General features: G+C 38.9%; 1 protein-coding gene across 1 annotated transcript in view; it reads right to left on the bottom strand.

Annotated features, from left to right (window-relative positions):
* DDC (dopa decarboxylase) overlaps positions 1-18296 on the bottom strand; it is a 63113-nt gene that overhangs the window by 3852 nt on the left and 40965 nt on the right. The window contains exons 10-13 of the mRNA XM_075744742.1: positions 18156-18232; positions 14268-14287; positions 13464-13562; positions 2889-2990 (exon numbers count right to left, since the gene is read on the bottom strand). Of these exons, the coding sequence (XP_075600857.1) occupies positions 2889-2990; positions 13464-13562; positions 14268-14287; positions 18156-18232 (298 nt within the window). The remainder of the gene's footprint in view (positions 1-2888; positions 2991-13463; positions 13563-14267; positions 14288-18155; positions 18233-18296) is intronic.

The raw sequence follows: 18296 nt of genomic DNA, 5'->3' as shown, positions 1-18296 counted from the left end.
AGAAGAGTCACAAATGGACAAATCCGTCTGTTCAGCAGCAGTTTTGTTCCTGTAGTGGCATAGGCCTTCTTGGAAACATCCCCATCAGAAAACATGTTCTCTCAAATCTGCGCAGTTGTGACTTGCCTGCTTAGCCTTTTCCACATAAAAACAAAGCATAAGGCAGACCCTGTTTCCCATTGGTGCGGAGGATAAATGTATTATTCTCATGTTTTCTGGATCATATTAGAGCTGAAACCAAGTCAAAACCTTGTTCTGACTTAGCACAAGTTGTTAGGGAATTTGGATGAGAGCCTGAAATTCATGGCTTAGCCTTAGTCTTCTAGGAGATATTTATGCAACTTGAACGCTCCTAAGAAAAGGACCAGCTTTGGTGTTTTGCAAGTCCATTGCACCCACTATGGGTCAATCACTGGTGCCAATGTTATACTGCTTTCTTATCAAAGGTAATCCTTCATTAAAATGATGATCCTTGACTCTAATATGAAATGCACAGCACTAACTTTTGGGCAGTACAAATGGTTATATGATGTTAAATTGATGCCCTTGGCAGGGGTGATGGGAGGGAGGAGAAAGATTTATGTATCTTTCTTCTGTTCTATTCTCACAGCTGCACCTAGGGGCTGCTGAGACACTCAGGTGTCACGTCAAATTGAAGTTAGTAGTGACTAATCCTCTCCCAGAGCTTTGAGAAGCCAGCAGCCAGCTCTGATTGACTCTGTCAGCTTCAATAAGACAGTATTCTCACCCCCTTGGAGAAATAACTAGCTTGACTTGTATTCATCTGCAGACATGACAAGAACGCCAAAATTTAACCCTATGGCATGATACATTTGATGAAATAGCTTTAATATGAAAGTCATAGATTATTAGTCCATCTGCTGAACAGTGTGAAAGGCAAAAAATTAAAAGTTATAGCTAAGCAAAAAAAAAAAGGGGGGGGGGAATTTCTTAAGAACAAAGGAAGGAAAAATATTTCATACATTTACAGCTGTGCAGCATTGCAGTTCAAGTCCCCTGTCCCTTAGTCCTACTGTAACTACATAAAAGTTACAAGTATCCTACTTCTAAGATGCATTTTAATACAAATTACAGAAATCGCAGGAAGATTTTTGAAAGAGTGATTTAAAAAGCAAATAAAGCTGCAAAAGTAAGTATGAAACTCTCTTCCTTTAAAAGCTCGTTAGTTTTGTTTTCTTTTTTTTGACAGGGAAGGCAAGGAATGAAAACACTGCTATTTCAACATTGGTTTTCAGCAGAATCACGCCTTTATTCTACAGTTTGTCCAAAAGTTTCTTAGCTAGGTGTCCACTATTTACATCCTATTGTAAAATTGTCTTTCCCTGTATATCTGATTTCTTCCTCTGGAGCATCAGGGACAGGAGATCAGATGTAAATGAACCACTGATCTGATCAAAAGTGACAATCCCTGTGTTGCTATGCTCTATTTCACCAGGACTGTGCTTTTAAAGTAAATGTAGAGCACTGACTCACAGCTGTCTCTGGATCTGCACAACTAGTGTTTTCTTGTTCCATGTGAGAGAGCAGACTACACCCAACATTGTGTTATTGAGCAATAAAAGCCGCAATAAAAGCCACAGCACCTATTCCTCAAAATCTTTTAAAAGTTCTTGTTAGGAAAAAAATTATATTCATGTTTCCATTTGCTGGAAAAACTCCACATTCTGTAATCTATCTGGTTAGATAGAATAGATGATAGCAACAGATCAATTTTTTTCTTTTATTTTCAACAAAATAAATTTTAAAAAAAAACCATTTTCCTATTCTAAAGGAATTCACCATTACCTTGTTGTTAAAGATTTGTTAGCTCCTTCAGCCAATTGCATCAAACTCGGGTAACTGGGGCAACTGAATGACTCAGAAAAGGATTTGTGAAAAGTAGTAATATCACACTACCCAGGAGGAGCCAGGATGTGCTTGTGAGCCTTCAGACAAGCTAAAAGCTGATTTAGGTATCATGTGAACTAGAAAGCACCAGTGCTGTTATTATTATTGCTTGGTGTTCAGATTCAGTGTCACAATCCAGCCCTTTACAGAGGCTTTAGTTGCAAGCTCCTCTATTAAATGAGTTCTTTACCTAAAACAAGACATTGATCCCCTTGCAATGTCTGATTAAACAAGAGAACCCTCCCAACTACTGCAGCTCTTATGCCCTGAGTGCAGAGTGAGTTTTCTAATTTCTGTCGGGCAAGGTCTCTATGTCAATGAACTTGGCACTTACAGAGATTTTGGGGAATGAAAGGCCAAGAGGGACAAAAGAGTCATGTTCAGCAAAAAAAAGGAGACCATGGCCAAGGGCAGTTGGGAAGCTGGCCTCCTGTCCAACCTGTTCTTGCTCCAATTTGCCCAGTCTGACTATAGGATTTTATAAATGAAAATGTATTCTTTAAAGAAAACAACCAAAAAAGTTTACTATTCTAATCTTCATCCATGATAGTATAAATATATATATAATTCTATAATAAATATACACACATATAAATTTAAATTGACAAGAAACATCTAATACACACACGCACACAGACACGTCATATATAAATGTGAAGGAAAATATATTAACACAGTCATCTTCATCAAAGCCCATCAAACATAGAGTGTAACAGTAATTGTATATGACCGGGTAGACTAAGACCGTTTGTTTACACTGACTATACATTTCCAAACCCTAATATGCTTGAATTTCTCTTAAGCATTTGATTAAGTTTTTAAAAAATTGTCTTAAGCTTCTTTCTTTAATCTGCTTTAATCTACACAAACTTAAAAAAATAATTAAGTATATTAACTACAAAAACTATATTCTATTGCAGGTTATTATATTGCTATAAAACATGACAGAAGAAATAGGAGGTCTTAGCTGTCTTTCTTACCTTCAGCCGAAAACAGACTAGTCCCAAGACTACCTCAGCACAGATCTCAAATCTTTCATCCTGAAGGACTAAATGTTCAAATTGATGCGACAGCCTGACATGCTGAGAAGAGAAAAATATTATCTGTGTTGTATAAATTTGATTCATCAAGAGAAAAGATGCACTAAATTGTTTCTATCCCTAATCTTTTTTCTCAGTTCCTTCTTCTGATATGTGAGAATATTCACATATTGCCATCTGTTTATGTTAACTTACATCCCATTGATGACTTTCAGAGACCATATTGAGCCATTGCTGTATTAGCCACTCAGTCTATCTTAGGCAGTACTGCTCTGTTTCTTAATGAAACATTTCAGCACAGTTTTATAACTGTCATGATACCAGATTAATAGTAAATAATTGTAATAATTTTTCTTTAGGATTTCTACCACTCTCAGTTTTGGTTGAGAATAGCTAAAGAGTTGAAAACTAATTGTGGGGAAAGGGGGAGATGCATAGATGTATAGAGAGAAAATGATCACAATTCCAGTGCAAAAAAAGCTGGAAAGATACACTTTTTAGAAGAGTTCATTTAATAGGAGAACACCTATGAAGAAGGGCAGAGCTTGCTCACTCTTCTGACCTGGGTGCTCAGATTCACTTGAAAAGAAGGGTGATGGCAGTGTAATCAAGAAAACGGATAGCAAACCTCAGCCAACCTCTTTAAAAGTTACTGGGGAAAAAAGAGTGATATTGGACACCAAGCCAGAGCAATTATTTTCAAGCGTAGGAAAGCAGTGCTCTTCCAAAATCAAACAAATAGGAAAAATACCAACAGGCATACTAACAACCAGCTGGGTAGTCTTAACATCAGTCAGTGATGCTTGCATACTCATATCACATTTTGCTTTCTCCCAAAGAGAAAATGAATTCAAAAGCACTTGGAAAAAAAGAACCCATATGCTCATCAGGTAACTGCAGTACCTTATCCAGTCCCCCTCGCACTGGCTATCACCAGTTTAGTGCTCACTGCCCCCCCCCCAAAAAAAAATGACAGCAGCAACCAGCTATTAGAATTACAGTTTGTCTTCATGCAGTAGTCAGTCGGCCCCAAAAATTATCAGCATCTAAAATGATGTTTAAAAGTTCCTTAGCTTTTATGTATTTATGATTACAAATATTTTAATAAAAATAAACGGCTAACTCCATGCCTTTTCCTTCCTTTGCACTTTGCCTTTTTGTAAGTTCAAGGACAGATATCAAACAAGAATGAAACATTTCACTTTGGGCCAGGGTTAGATGTGGAATGTTTCATCTCACAGGAACTTCGTCCAAAAGGGCAAGAAAAGGCAAAACAGAAATTACAGAAAAGAGAAGGGAAAAAAAAAAAAAGCACATTTTGCAATCTTAATCATAGCTTTCTGGTGTTTGTTTATTTCTTAAAATAGAAAAAACATTGTTTATATTGAATCAAAGCATTGATTCAAAGCCTTCATATTGGGCATTCTAGTACCTTATGCAACCAGCCAATCTTACTGTTGTTACCACTTCCTCTCTGCTGTTTGTTACATCCATTTATCGTCTCCCTCTAAAATTAGAATGAAAGCTCTTTGAGTCAGGAATGAGACCAATAAAATGCCCAATCCTCTCCAAGGCATTTGAATGTTCTGCTAATATAAACAGCATGAGTTTACAGCTATGAAAATTGACCAGAAGTATGTGTATATGTACAGGTACTTATATGCGTAAGGGAATGGAAAACATATGTGAAATATGCACACGTGTTGTAATGATCTTTTACTGTCTCCTCCTATCTTCATGTTCTATAGTCTTAACCAAACTGATGTCTTTTACACAGCTCCACAAAATTTCACACTGCATATACTAGGCTTTGGAAATCAAAGACATTAAAAAAAAATCATGTTTAATGAGATGAGAATTTCACAGCTGTTCAGCTGAATGTAATCACCAACTAAATGGATTTACCTGGGTAAGAATTGAATAAAACAAACATTTAAGATTTGGCTTACTGCAAGTAGTTTGTACAAGAAAACTCTAGACCCATGCTGTACATGGCATTTATGTCTATTTATGTCTATTTATTTGTGTCTCACTCTTTGCACTAAAGGATTTTTCAGGAATTTGAAAGAAATAAAATCAAGAGAAAATAGAGAATATTCAGTAAAACACAAATCAAAATTCTGGAAGTATTTTGTATTCATGTTTGGATGCAAGTACTTTTATCCATAGTGAGTCTTAACAAGGCGCAATAATTTGTAAAGCCACTGGGGGGCACCAAATGTTTTAGATTTTACTGACCTGGCAGGGGAGAAAGTGGAGATTTGACTGAGGTTTCACCTGTGTAGCTTTGCTTAACACAAGTACTCAAATCACTGCACCTTTGAACTTATTATCCTGAATTGCTTTTACAAAAATTGTGGCAACCAAACATAATTAAACCAAGTAAAGTTAAACAGTACTAAGTCTGAAAGTTCAAACTCTAAAACTGAATGGCTTTTAGATATGACACCAGCCTCTGTGAGTCCCAGAGCTGTACCCACAGTCTGGGTACAGGGCACGGCAATAACTCACAGGACAGCGCACATGGCTTTAGTGCTTTAACTTTTCAAGACAGGCAGGTAAACTGTGAAAACAAAGTCCTGTTTGGAGAACCACAGGCACTGAAACTAAGGATAGGAAAGAAGGAGAGGTAAAAAGTGACTGGCTGTTCTCAGTTTTCTGGTGAATGTGTACCTACCAAGCCTGACCTATGGATATTTTAACCCTCCAAATGCTTTTGATTTTGACATTTGTGTCATGCTGTGTCCCTAGCACCATTAACTTTAAGCTGACGTTCAAATATTATTTAACCTTTAAAATTATTTTATTTAATGCTGTTATATAATTTCACAAAAAAAGTGGATGTACACAAACCAACTGACATACTGTTTCTAGCAATACTGTTTTGACAACCCCTTTATCATGTGGGTTCCTAAAGCAGAATCACATGGACTGCATTAGTGGACTGAAAATTCTTGGTATGTAGGAATGGAATACCAGTCCTTCTCTTCACAGTGAAGTGTAGCAGATTGAAGAAAAGAAGTTTGCCAGGAAATTTTATGTATCGCTATCTATCTCAGGTAAATAACCATTGCTTTTCTGCAGTGAGAAGGGAAAAAAGAAAGGAATCTAATTCATTGGTTATTCAAGATTAAGGGAAATGTCTTACATAATCACTAATGGGAGCAGTAAACTTGTGTCCTGGTTTCAGCTGGGATAGAGTTGATTTTCTTCCTAGTAGCTGGTATAGTGCTGTGGTTTGGATTTAGGATGAGAATAATGTTGATAACACACTGATGTTTTCGTTGTTGCTGAGCAGTCAAGGACTTCTCAGCTTCTCACACTGCCCTGCCAACGAGGAGGCTGGGGGTGCACAAGAAGCTGGGAGGGGACACAGCCAGGACAGCTGACCCAAACTGGCCAAAGGGATATTCCATACCATATGACATCATGCTCTGTATATAAACTGGGGAGAGTTGGCTGGGGGGTGCCGTGGCTCAGGAGCTAGCTGGGCAGCAGTCAGCGGCTGGTGAACAATTGTGCTGTGCATCACTTGTTTTGTATATCTTTTATCATTATTATTATTATCATTATGATTGTCATTATTTTCCTTTTCTGTCCTATTAAACTGTTTTTATCTCAACCCATGAGTTTTACTTTTTTTCGATTCTCGCCCTCATCCCCCTGGGCTGGGGTAGTGAGCAAACAGCTGTGTGGTTGTTTTAGCTGCTGGCCGGGTTAAACCATGACAGTCCTTTTGGCACTCAATATGGGGCATGAAGCATTTGAGATAACAACAAATCTGACCAGAGCATGTTAAAACAAATTTGTTATAAGCATCCATTATTTTATTTTAATAGTTGCTGGTCACAATGTTGTATTATTTGTTCTCTGTTTGCCTAGCTTGCTGTATATATTCCCTACGGTGCTGTTTATCATCTCTGCAAGATGGATCAAGGTTACTGTTTTGTGGTACTGTGTAACACTGGGTTACAGTACGATAAAATTGCTGTTTGTGAGACTAATCTGTTGTTTGTACTCGGCATTGCTATCATCTCCATACATCAGGAGCCATCTCACGGGAACTTAATAATTACACTCTTTACCTTTTCTCCTCAGAGAGCCAATCTATGGGGCAGACAAGGGGGGACCCTTTCCCTCGCTCCTTCTCCTTTACCTTCCCCTTCTCCTCCAGGCCAGTTACAACAGCTTTTGAGAATTTTGAATATATTTGTGATGTTCAAACCACCATGTTCCTATTGCTATGTCTCCTGAATGTGTTTCAGGTCTTGTTTAGGATTAAAGAACTATTTAAGAATACCACCCAGAGATCTGCTCCAGGGCTGGATAGTCATGGGTGACATGGCAGGTGGGAGAGTATGGGCAGGTATCCAGAGAACTTCTCACCTCCAGTGGTTTGGAACTTCACTCCCGAACAACTACAGGACCCTGATAAAGTGGTAGAATATTTGACAGGAAAATGCTGTGGCTATTCCGAAGAGGCACAACTTACTGCACTGTGCTGGGCCCTGGCCAGCATCTACCAAACACTGCTCGACAGTAGGCAACACCCTCAGGTGGGAAAAAAGGAAAACAAACAAACAGGCACTGCAGCTTCTCCAACCCCTGTGACAGACACTGCAGCTGAACATGACAACCAACCCATGCTGGTATCAGTTGCCACTATACACAAGAAGTGAGTAACAAATACGATGAGCAGGACTAGAAGGGCCCTGCCTCCAGCCAGGTGGAGGAGAGGGAAAACCCGCTTTATTGGACTCCATGGTTCTGGCACATCAGACCCAGAGGAGTACAAGGCTCCAGTGGACACCGGCACACAGTGTACCCTAATGCCATCAAGGCATGAGGGGGCAGAACCCATCTGTATTTCTGGAGTGACAGGGGGATCCCAACAGCTAATTGTGAGCTTAACTGGGAATGACTGGGAAAAGCACCCCATTGTGACTGGCCCAGAGGCTCCATGCATCTTTGGCATAGACTGTCTCAGGAGAGGGTATTTCAAGGACCCAAAAGGGTACTGGTGGGCTTTTGGCATAGCTGCCTTGGAGACGGAGGAAATTAAACAGCTGCCTACCTTGCCTGGTCTGTCAGAGGACCCTTCTGTTGTGGGGTTGCTGAGGGTCGAAGAACAACAGGTGCTGATTGCTACCACAATGCTGCACTAATGGCAATATCACACCAACTGAGACTCCCTGGTTCCCATCCACAAGCTGATTCATTGACTGGAGAGCCAGGGAATGATCAGCAGAACCCACTCACCCTTTAACAGTCCCATATGGCCAGTGCGAAAGTCCAATGGCGAGTGGAGGCTGACAGTGGACTGTCGTGGCCTGAATGAAGTCACGCTGCCACTGAGTGCTGCCGTGCCGGATATGCTGGAACTTCAATATGAACTGGAGTCAAAGGCAGCCAAGCGGTACGCCACAATTGATATGGCAAATGCATTTTTCTCAATCCCTTTGGCAGCAGAGTGCAGGCCACAGTTTGCTTTCACTGGGAGGTGCGTCCACTACACCTGGAATCAACTGCCCCAGGGGTGGAAACACAGCCCCACCATTTGCCATGGGCTGATCCAGACTGCACTGGAATGGGGTGAAGCTCTGGAGCACCTGTAATACATTGACGGCATCATCGTATGGGGCAACACAGCAGCAGAAGTCTCTGAGAAAGGGATGAAAATAGTCCAGGTCCTTCTGAAAGCCAGTTCTGCTATAAAACAAAGCAAGGTCAAGGAACCTGCACAGGAGATCCAGTTTTTAGGAATAAAATGGCAAGATGGGCGTCGTCAGATCTTAATGGATGTGATCAACAAAATAACAGCTATGTCTCCACCAACTAACAAAAAGGAAACAGAAGCTTTCTTAGGTGTTGGGGGTTTCTGGAGGATGCATGTTTCAAACTACAGTCTCTCTATCAGGTGACCCAGAAAAAGAACGATTTCAAAGGGGGCCCTGAGCAACAACAAGCTTTTGAATAAATTAAACAGGAAATAGTTCATGCCGTAGCTCTTGGGCCAGTCTGGGCAGGGCCAAATGTAAGAAATGTGCTGTACACCGCAGCCGGGGAGAACAGCCCTACCTGGAGTGTCTGACAGAAAGCACCAGGGGATACTCAAGGTCGACCACTAGGGTTTTGGGGTCGGGGATACAGAGGACCTGAGGCCCGCTACACTCCAACGGAGAAAGAGATATTGGCAGCATATGAAGGGGTTCAAGCTACTTTTTTCAATTCTCTCCCCCATCCCACTGAGGATGGGGAGTGAGTGAATGGCTGTGTGGTTGTTTTAGCTGCCTGCTGGGTTAAGTCACAACAACTTGTGAGGCATTAAGATGTGCTCCCCATTTTTAAAAAATCTATATTTGTGTAAGTATATGTGCGAATACAAGTATAAATAAATATAAATATAAATATAAAGTATAAATATAAATACTCCTGCATTTAAACTGTACTTTTTGGGGGGGCAAAGCCTTCAAGAACTAAAATGGTTTTTGACTGAAGGGAGCTTTTCTGAAGCATCAGAGTACATTAATATGTATATGCAAATAAACATACCTGCCTAGCTTTGATCACTTCATACATTTCCTCCTATATATTTCACCTTTCTGCATGCCTTAGCTCACAACCCACTACACTCTGAAGGAAAATGCTGTCAAAAGAGTCTTCTCAACAGCCACTTGGACTGTGGCACTCCCCAGTTGAAATGCTATCTCTGGCATTGCTGTTCTGTACAGTTCCAGTTTCTTGTTCTCTGCTGTTAATTTTTAGTGGAATTCATTATCCTCAGCGAAGGAAGGATTTCTTCTGGTCCTATGGAGGATTGATCTGAATCCGAATATTTGTGGGGATCACATACAAAACCAGTAACTGCTAAATTTCTCAAGTTACTTCTGAGCTCTTTGTGAGGACTTAAACCAACAGAGGAATAATATAGGGTCAAGCAGTTTGCAAATGGGCCATTTAGAAATGGGCCATTTGGGTTTCACATTTATACTGACTCTGAGTGTTTGGAATCAGTCCAGAAGACTGTTATTGTTGTTGGTTTTTCCCTCTTTGTACATCTCCTCTGTGGCTTTGAGACTTACCTCCAAAAGTTGTGTTTTTCTCTCCCCACATCCTAGAGATTGTCCTCCCCTTTACCACTGCTTTAAAACCTATACTTTGCAATAGGTTAATATTATATGTTGTTTGGGAAAGAAATGTATAACTGGAAGGTTTGGAAAACAAAAGATGTTACTGTATCTAACTCCAAGTCACACATTCTCATCTCCCAGGAATATTTTAGTTCCTAAATGCCTTCCTCAGTCCAGGGAAATGCCAGGTTGCAGTAGTTATCTAGTCATTTTGATGCAGACCTTAAGGCTGCAAACATAACAAACATCTTTTTCTTAAAATATAGCAATAAAAGAGAAGGAAAAAAAAGAATAAAGAAAGAAAAAAAGAAAGAAAAAGAGACAAATAGTTTTGTGGCAGTTTACATCCAGAAAAAAAAAGAAAAGTTTTTGAAGAGATAGTTGCAGATATCTTTGGTCTTCCATATAGAAGCTTGCTAATCACACAGCAAATAGTGTGGCTTCTTAAGCAGTGTTTTTTCCCTCTATGTTATGTCAGAAGCTCATCACTTGAAAATCTCAAATCACTTTGTAAGTAACACCTGGCTGCACAAAAGAAGCCTAACCAGAAGTCTATAAACCCTGGATGAATCTTCCTACAGTTTTCTATGACTTAGGACCTAAAGTGTCTTTTTTTTTTTTTTTTCTTTTTTCTTTTTTCTAGGTGATCACAGCATCTATATTGGGATTTGTATAAACTCAGAAAGGAATTGAAGTCCTGGCTCCCAAATCTCCCAATAAAGCCCAGCCCTGCATCTGAACAGGCATGCCTTAGCTGCTGTTGTATAGCATGAACAGGAATGACATGCCCTACACACAGATATGTTGACGTATGAAAACTACATGGTGTACGACTGCATGCTGCATTCCAAATGCAGGCATCTCCTTCCCCAGGTTCCAGCCCAAGGGGCTGTTTCAAACCTCTGCTGTTCCGTGTGCCTGGCCCTTTCCCTGGGGCAACCCCTTAATAACACAACAGCAAGCACTTCTTCCCACTTCCCCAGCTCCAGCCACCCTGCTCTCCACTTGAAGGCTGCAATACCTGCTTCTGCCGCTGTTCCTATGTCTCTTCTCATTCCACTTATGTCCACCCTATGATCCACTGTAATAAATGCAGCTTCAGAAATAATTCTAGCAACTTCAAATACAGCTAGAAGTCCCAAGTACACAAGACACAGTACCAGCTATTCCCTTCAAGGACTGCCTTTGCCAGCAATGGGAATATAAAAGCTGTTCTTTCTTTGCAAGATGCTATGACGTCTTTAAAAGAAAGCAACTTTTCAAGGCCAAGCACTGGCACAAGCCATGTTAAAGTGAAGCCGACAAGTGAAGTTGAGTTCCAAATCACTTTTTGTTTGGAAACTTGTCTACAGGTTTGAAAATATAAACCAGTGTCGGGCTGGTTTACATACTTCATTACTACACTACAAAAAGAAAAGTCATCACATAAATCCAGAACCAAGGATAATTCCTGAGAAGAGAGGAAAATGTGCAAGATATGAAACACATTTAAAAATGTTATTTTGCGGCTACTGATAGAACATGCCTGCAAACTCGCAAGAGATATCTTAAATACTGCTAGAGGAGGGAGCAAATGAAATGCAATTATTTCTTGAAATGTAAGTTCAACAGAGAACTGCTGGAGATAGAATTGACTTTTTTTTTAAAGCTGCTTTGGAACACACTGAATTTAATCATCACTCATCTGGGGGGGGAATGGTGAGGAGAGACTAACTTAATGGTTCCAGTTTGACAGATGTATACAGTGACCCAAATTCTGCACTTAATTACCCCTCTTGGCCTTTCAAAGTTGCAAACATAAGGTCATAACTTATTTTTCTCTGCATACCAGGGAACAGTTTAGTACTTAACGAAACCTTAAACATACACACTCAATTCAACAAGCCCTTGGAAATCCAGCTGTCTGAATTACCTTTACAAGTAAGGGAACATATTGGAGTTTTACTTTGGAGTCAGTATCTTTAAGAAAAGATTGTTTTGCTTAGCCTTCCTGAACTATGTAATTGCAGAAAGTATTAAAAAATGGTCTTCAGGTATGATTATAGCAAGACAAACACTTTTTGGCTGGACAGTCAAGGAAATGTCTGGGAGAAAGAGACAACTTGTTGAATGTAAATACTGACCTGTGGAAATCAGCCTGATAAGAGGTCATGTCATTAATACCAGGTTTCCAACCCTCTATTTTCCCAGTGAGAGATTTAGCCCTACTTAAAAACTTGGCATCATATTATAATAATTGCAGTCTCCAGAAATTTAACCTGAGAGAAACCCACTAGAAAGTGAAATGGTATCCTAGTAAAGTGATAACAAACCTTGTTTCAATTTTTCATCAGAAAGGTATGTGTCAGATTGCCACAAGGATGACAAAACATCAGGCTTGCCACTGTTGTCTAAATTTATTTCTGAAAGCCTCATGAAGGATAAAAATCCCATTCAGATATCTGTATAGTCAGTTGAAAATTATAATGTGATCAAAATGAGAAGTAAAGTGGGTACCCTCCATCCCAGAACCTTTTCAAATCGGAAGAGACTTACTCATGCAGCAATTTTACAACAGCGGAAAAAGCCTTTCTTAGGAATTAATCTGTTTAGTACCACAACAGACAGGAATGTGTGTCTGCAGAGAGTTTGGTATACTAGACCAGACTCTTAGCTAATGGATGTTTTTGTAAATATTTAAAGCCAAGTCATGGATCTCCCCTCACTAGCAGTTTCCCTAAACTTCATAAAGATGAAAGGTATGCTTGAATTTGACTTTACTGCTACAGAGGAAGTATATATATAATTTAGACTGGCGCCAGGTGTGGGTTTTAGTGATAAAAACTCCCTTCTTTTTACATCAACAATAAACTTAGTACTTATTCATAACAATGTTAAACTGTAAATTGTACACATCCTTTTTTTTAAAAAAAAGGTGGATTTTAAACAGGAAACAAAGAAACAGCAGAGGTAGACAAGCCAAATAAGTTACGGTATCATAAATGCAGCCCAATGACCTTAATCATAATCTAAATTTGCTATCAATGCATGCACAGTAATAAAAAAAAGAAGTCATGAATAACATGTTTCCCCCCAATAAAACCATTAAAGTGCTCTGCCTTAAATTCAGAGGGAACTATGGCCCCACATTGCAGAAATTCCAAATTCCTAGACTTGTCTTCTCTAAAGATTAACACAAAACAGATGACAGTTTCGATCCTGCCATGATATGAAGTTGTGATACTACGTGGGGCAAACAAGCAGTACCCATATTGAACCCAGGTGCCCAGAACCTGTTGTCTGTGCTCTCTATTGTATATAGAAGTCATGTAGAGTAGATAGGTAGGAAGCTCATTTTCCCTTGCCGTCCCACCCCAGGTTACCCAAGAAAGCAAATTCTAGTCACCTTGCGGATGTGCTCCTGTAGTCCCGTGACCCCGTACATCCTCAGCACGAACCAGAGCTTCAGGGATCGGAACCTCCTTCCCAGGGGGATTTGCCAGTGCTGCAAGCCAGGAAGAGGGGAGGACACCCATGTTAGAAGTCTTCATTGCAGTGATACTGCAGAAATCGTGCATTCTGCAGTGATTTTGAAGCGTACTGCATTGCCACATTCTACAGGCAGTTGCTAGAGGTGGGTCAAATGATAACAGAAATGTCTATTTCTGGTTAATGCCCTGATGTAACATTTTCAAAGGAAAATTGGAAAAGGAAATTGGTGTCAGAATGGAAGGGTCACAAGGCAAATAAAATTTTCTTTGTCCATCCTGAATTCTCTTTGGAGGCTTTGGAAAAATAAGTATCTTAGAAGCTCATGTACGCTGGCTTGCTTACAGTGTGGGGCTAGCATCTGCAATGACAGGCCCATTTTCCATTTGAAAACAACAGGGTTTCTATTGGTTAAAGGTTAAGACACAAGTGCATTTAAAAAAAAAGTATTATTCACTATGTTAAGGAAAAGATATCTTTAGGACATGTCTTTCTACTGCCTAAATCTTGAGATATTACGCATGCAAGATGATTTATGCTTGTAAACATTTTTTTTTTAAAAAAAAAAGAGTTAAAAGTTTCAGCTTGAGGAATGTTAAAAATTTAGCAAGATAAGAAACATAAGGTTTTGAGGTTTATGATAGTAATAGAAAATAAAAGTCCTTGAAATATCAGTGCATACAAGTAATAGTATTAATTATTACATTGATGCTATACTTACCCGATAATCTGTTACAAGGCCTGGAAGTTAAAGAAAAAATGTTTACATTGTTTCATCACAACAGCCAAAACCTACAATCATTGTAATGCTATTGAAAAAGCTGTATCTTAGCTATCCTTTATGTGTGCTACAAACTTCAGCATCATCAGTGCTGTCAACAGGACCACCAAATACCTAGTAGGATACTTGACAGCATGCTAAACGAAGGTGCTCGTAGTAACCTAGCTTCATTCCTTACCTAGTCAGACTATACCACTAACAAATTAAACAGTTTTCAGGAGAAGGAACACAATTTTCCTTTCTGTTATACTTCAGATGCTCTGGAGATGATGGACAGTTTGCAGAATCCCCAAACTCACTTCATCACTTACTCTCTGCTTCTAACTGCCTTTTATATTCATTCATATATTTGTTGCTAATTCTTCAGCATGTCTAATAAATTACTCCAAAATTTGATCTCTTCCTGTTTGGAGAATAGTATTCTGTGGGTTTTTATGGCTTTTCATTTGATGTAGTGAAAGCCCCTTACAAACACAGATTGACCAAGCCGAAAAGCAGTCCAGGGAGGCAAGTAGAGGGCGTTATTAGTTATCTTTTATATGAGTGCACAGAGTCAAGATGCATCTACTTTTTCTTTGAATCAGGTAATTACACTGATTTCACAGTAAACTGTAACACAAAGCCAGATTATATTAGGAAAAACTTCTTCACCGAAAGGGCTGTCAAGCACTGGAACAGGCTGCCCAGGGAAGTGGTTGTGTCACCATCCCTGGAGGTATTTAAAAGACACGTAGATGTGGTGCTTAGGGACATGGTTTAGTGGTGGACTTGGCACTAAACCGTTAGGTTTACGGTTGGACTTGATCTTAAAGATCCAACCTAAACGGTTCTATGATTCTATGATTACTTGCAGTAAGTCAGTCGGTGACAAAAATAAAACTGACCTAAAATCTAAAGCACTTCTTTAGGAAAGTGTGCAAGCATCTGCTTAGCTTTCTTATTCTGCTTTATTATTCTGTAGTGGAGTATAAACTCCTTAGAAAAGTAGGTACTTAAATTCCAAGGAAAAGTGCTAAATGCTCCTGGAATTATGAACTGAAAGGTATTGTATAGAACTGTAGCTTCTGAATTTGATCAGTTCACATAATTTATGTAATTCTCAGCCTTTGTATTTTCTGAGGGTAAAAAGACTGTATTTCCTGTGTTAGCTCTCTTGCTAATGTTCTCTCATCTATGCAGCCAAAACATAAGAAAAAAACATGGTCCTTCCTCCCTGCAACATATAACCATTTGGTTCTTTAACCTGTTACTAGGTTATTTTCCAGATTAAAAAAAACCCAAACCAACAACAAAAAACCACAACAAAACAAAACAAACCCAAAACCCCACAACAACCAACAATCGTTAACCTGTTCTTGGACTTCATGAAATTAACATGGTTGTCTCAGGTTGATAATGAGGTAACTTGATAACATTTATGTTCTTCTGCCTCGTAGCAGCCATTTTTATTTGATAGCTGCAAGACTGGTAGCAAAGAGAGTAAAGCAACTGGTGATAGATAAATAATCCTACGCTCCTGTAAGGGGCTATGTCTAATGATCCACAACAACGCCTTTCACAAGCTGTGAAGCAGAATGCAATCAATGATTAGTCCTTGATTACAAGCCTTAGTCTTACATCTGTATTTAACCAGGAGGAATTGCATTGTGGGAGTATATGTGGTATTCACAACAGAGCAGAAAGCTGCATTCTTCTAACACTGCCGTTAGGATCTGACCTATATCCTGGGTTGCCAGGCAAGTTAGTGTAATCTTCCTGGTGTGATGATGCAAATCACATAAAATTATAATTAATGACAAAATAAAGACTTTCCCCTTAGGGTCACACATAATTGCCATATGGTTATTAAGAGTAATTGCTCACAGATTGATATATTTTTCCGCTCATTTAAATTCTTGAGTGAGAGATGAGCAAATTCAAAAACACTACTTTATTTGCCTTGTAAACCATGATGGGAATTCTCAGACCTGAGAAAGTAAGACCCTCCATTAGACAAGTCCTATTTCCAGGAGTGCTGACATCCCATAAAGCACACAGGGATCAATAGGAACTGTAACAGCCTAGCACCTTTGCAAATGTAACTGTTTTTATTGAAGACATAAACGTGGATTGGATTTAACAGTTTAACTAGAGGCATTTGCACTTGAAAAGTGTTGTTCTGCTATTTGGAAAATTGATATCAAATGGGAATAAAGCACAGAAAAAATTAGGATCGCTGGATTGCTAGTAATCGGCTGATCAATTTGGAATCATTATGTCCAGATCACATAATCTACTATCACAGCTTCTGAAGGCAAGATGAAGGCTGAACAATTTCTTATCCAACTGGGGAGATAAAGTTTTCAGGTCAACTAGATGGCCTCACTGAAAGCACCTAGTTTTAAGAAAGGTTTGATTTTCTTCTGATGTTATTTAACCTGGGGAAAACCTAAGGTTATTTTATCAGCACTGTCTGTTTTCACAAGGACGTATTTTCACTTTAGTTAAGGTTGTATTATTTCTCCTCAAGATAAGCATTTTTCATGTGTGTTAAGTAAAAGCTAGTGATGGAAGTATATTTGCTATAACTAGCATTTTTCATTAAAAAAGGCAAAAAAACAGTATGTATTTTTTCTTAGCAATTCTAGCCTTTGGAGGGTGAACTCTAGCTCCTGAGTTACTACATTTTCCTGTTTATAGCACTGTTCTATATTTGCATTGCTTGGAAAAGTAGAAAAGGAATAAAATACAAAATTTCTGCCAGTTCAGGATAAAGGCATGGGAATCCATTTTTCCTAGGATTTTTTAGTGAATGGTGGAATTCTGAATAGTATTAATTTAAATGTCAATGAGTTCATAGCCATAACAGAGAGAAAAGTACTCAGGATACAGTTCTGAACACAGATCACCACCAGCAATTCCAGGAAAAAACACAAGCTAGAGTAAATGGTAAGAACATCCACATGTGATTCAGCCTCTTGAGAAAGCAATGAGGGAACTTGCACCACATGTTGACACTGCACTGCTGTGACCTTGTTCACAATTAATCAGTTGTTAACCAAATGTGTAAAAACAGGCTTCAGGATGGCAAATGCTACTCTGCAGTTGCTAGGTATGTGCAAGGAGGAGCACTAATCCATTAAGGAACTTTGTACAGGGCCTGTGATTTGTAAGTTCTTTGTGAGCATTTTGTACAAGGCTGATAGATAGCCCGCACTTACCTCGTCCTCTCTAATCAATGTAAGAACACGAGAGCAAGAAGATAATGTCCCAGATAGCTCTCATTCAAAACAGCACAGATATCAGACACAGCTCACCTTTTCTTTGTGGTTTCAGCGGGTTTTTGCTCCTGACATGCGTATTTGGAAATTTGAATCAGAGCTTGAATGTATAGGTAAGAAAAAAGGTCACAGACTTTAGAAACCCTAAAACCAAATTTGATCTAGAAAGCATTCTGGGAAAAGATGTGTTGGGGAAGACAGGTTAAGGGACTTAATATACAGCACCCACTATGTTTATCTGACTACCAAAAGATCCTTAAGAATTTTCTCAACACTCCTACAAAGAGTCAGTGGTAAATCTGGAGCTGGGGAAATCCCAATGCAAAAATATAAATATAATGCTTTATAAAATGGCTTTATATCAATTGCTTTTTTATACCAACTAAAATCTCACTAAATATGTGTTTGCATTTTAATAAGCTTAACTCCTTGGGGCACTTTGAAAATGGATATAGGCTCCTAAAAAACTTAAGTGGTTTTAAGAATTTCAGGTTTCATTTTAAATCCTTTTCTCCATTAAATATCAGTGTGTAAACAAAATAATAATCTCATTTAATTATAAAATTACCAGACTCCTGATGGTGATGCTGCAGGTAAAGAGGTTCTAATTTAAAGGCACCTGTTAAATCTGATCTTTTTTTCACCCTGCATAAAAAAAAAAACAAAAACAAAAAAAGAAAGAAAATTGAGAAACTTAAGAATTAAAATT

Source organism: Balearica regulorum, chromosome 2 (assembly GCF_011004875.1).
Source record: "Balearica regulorum gibbericeps isolate bBalReg1 chromosome 2, bBalReg1.pri, whole genome shotgun sequence".
Taxonomy (NCBI): domain Eukaryota; kingdom Metazoa; phylum Chordata; class Aves; order Gruiformes; family Gruidae; genus Balearica; species Balearica regulorum.
The sequence above is the reverse complement of the archived record's forward strand: the minus strand, read 5'-3'. Positions and strand labels throughout refer to the sequence as shown.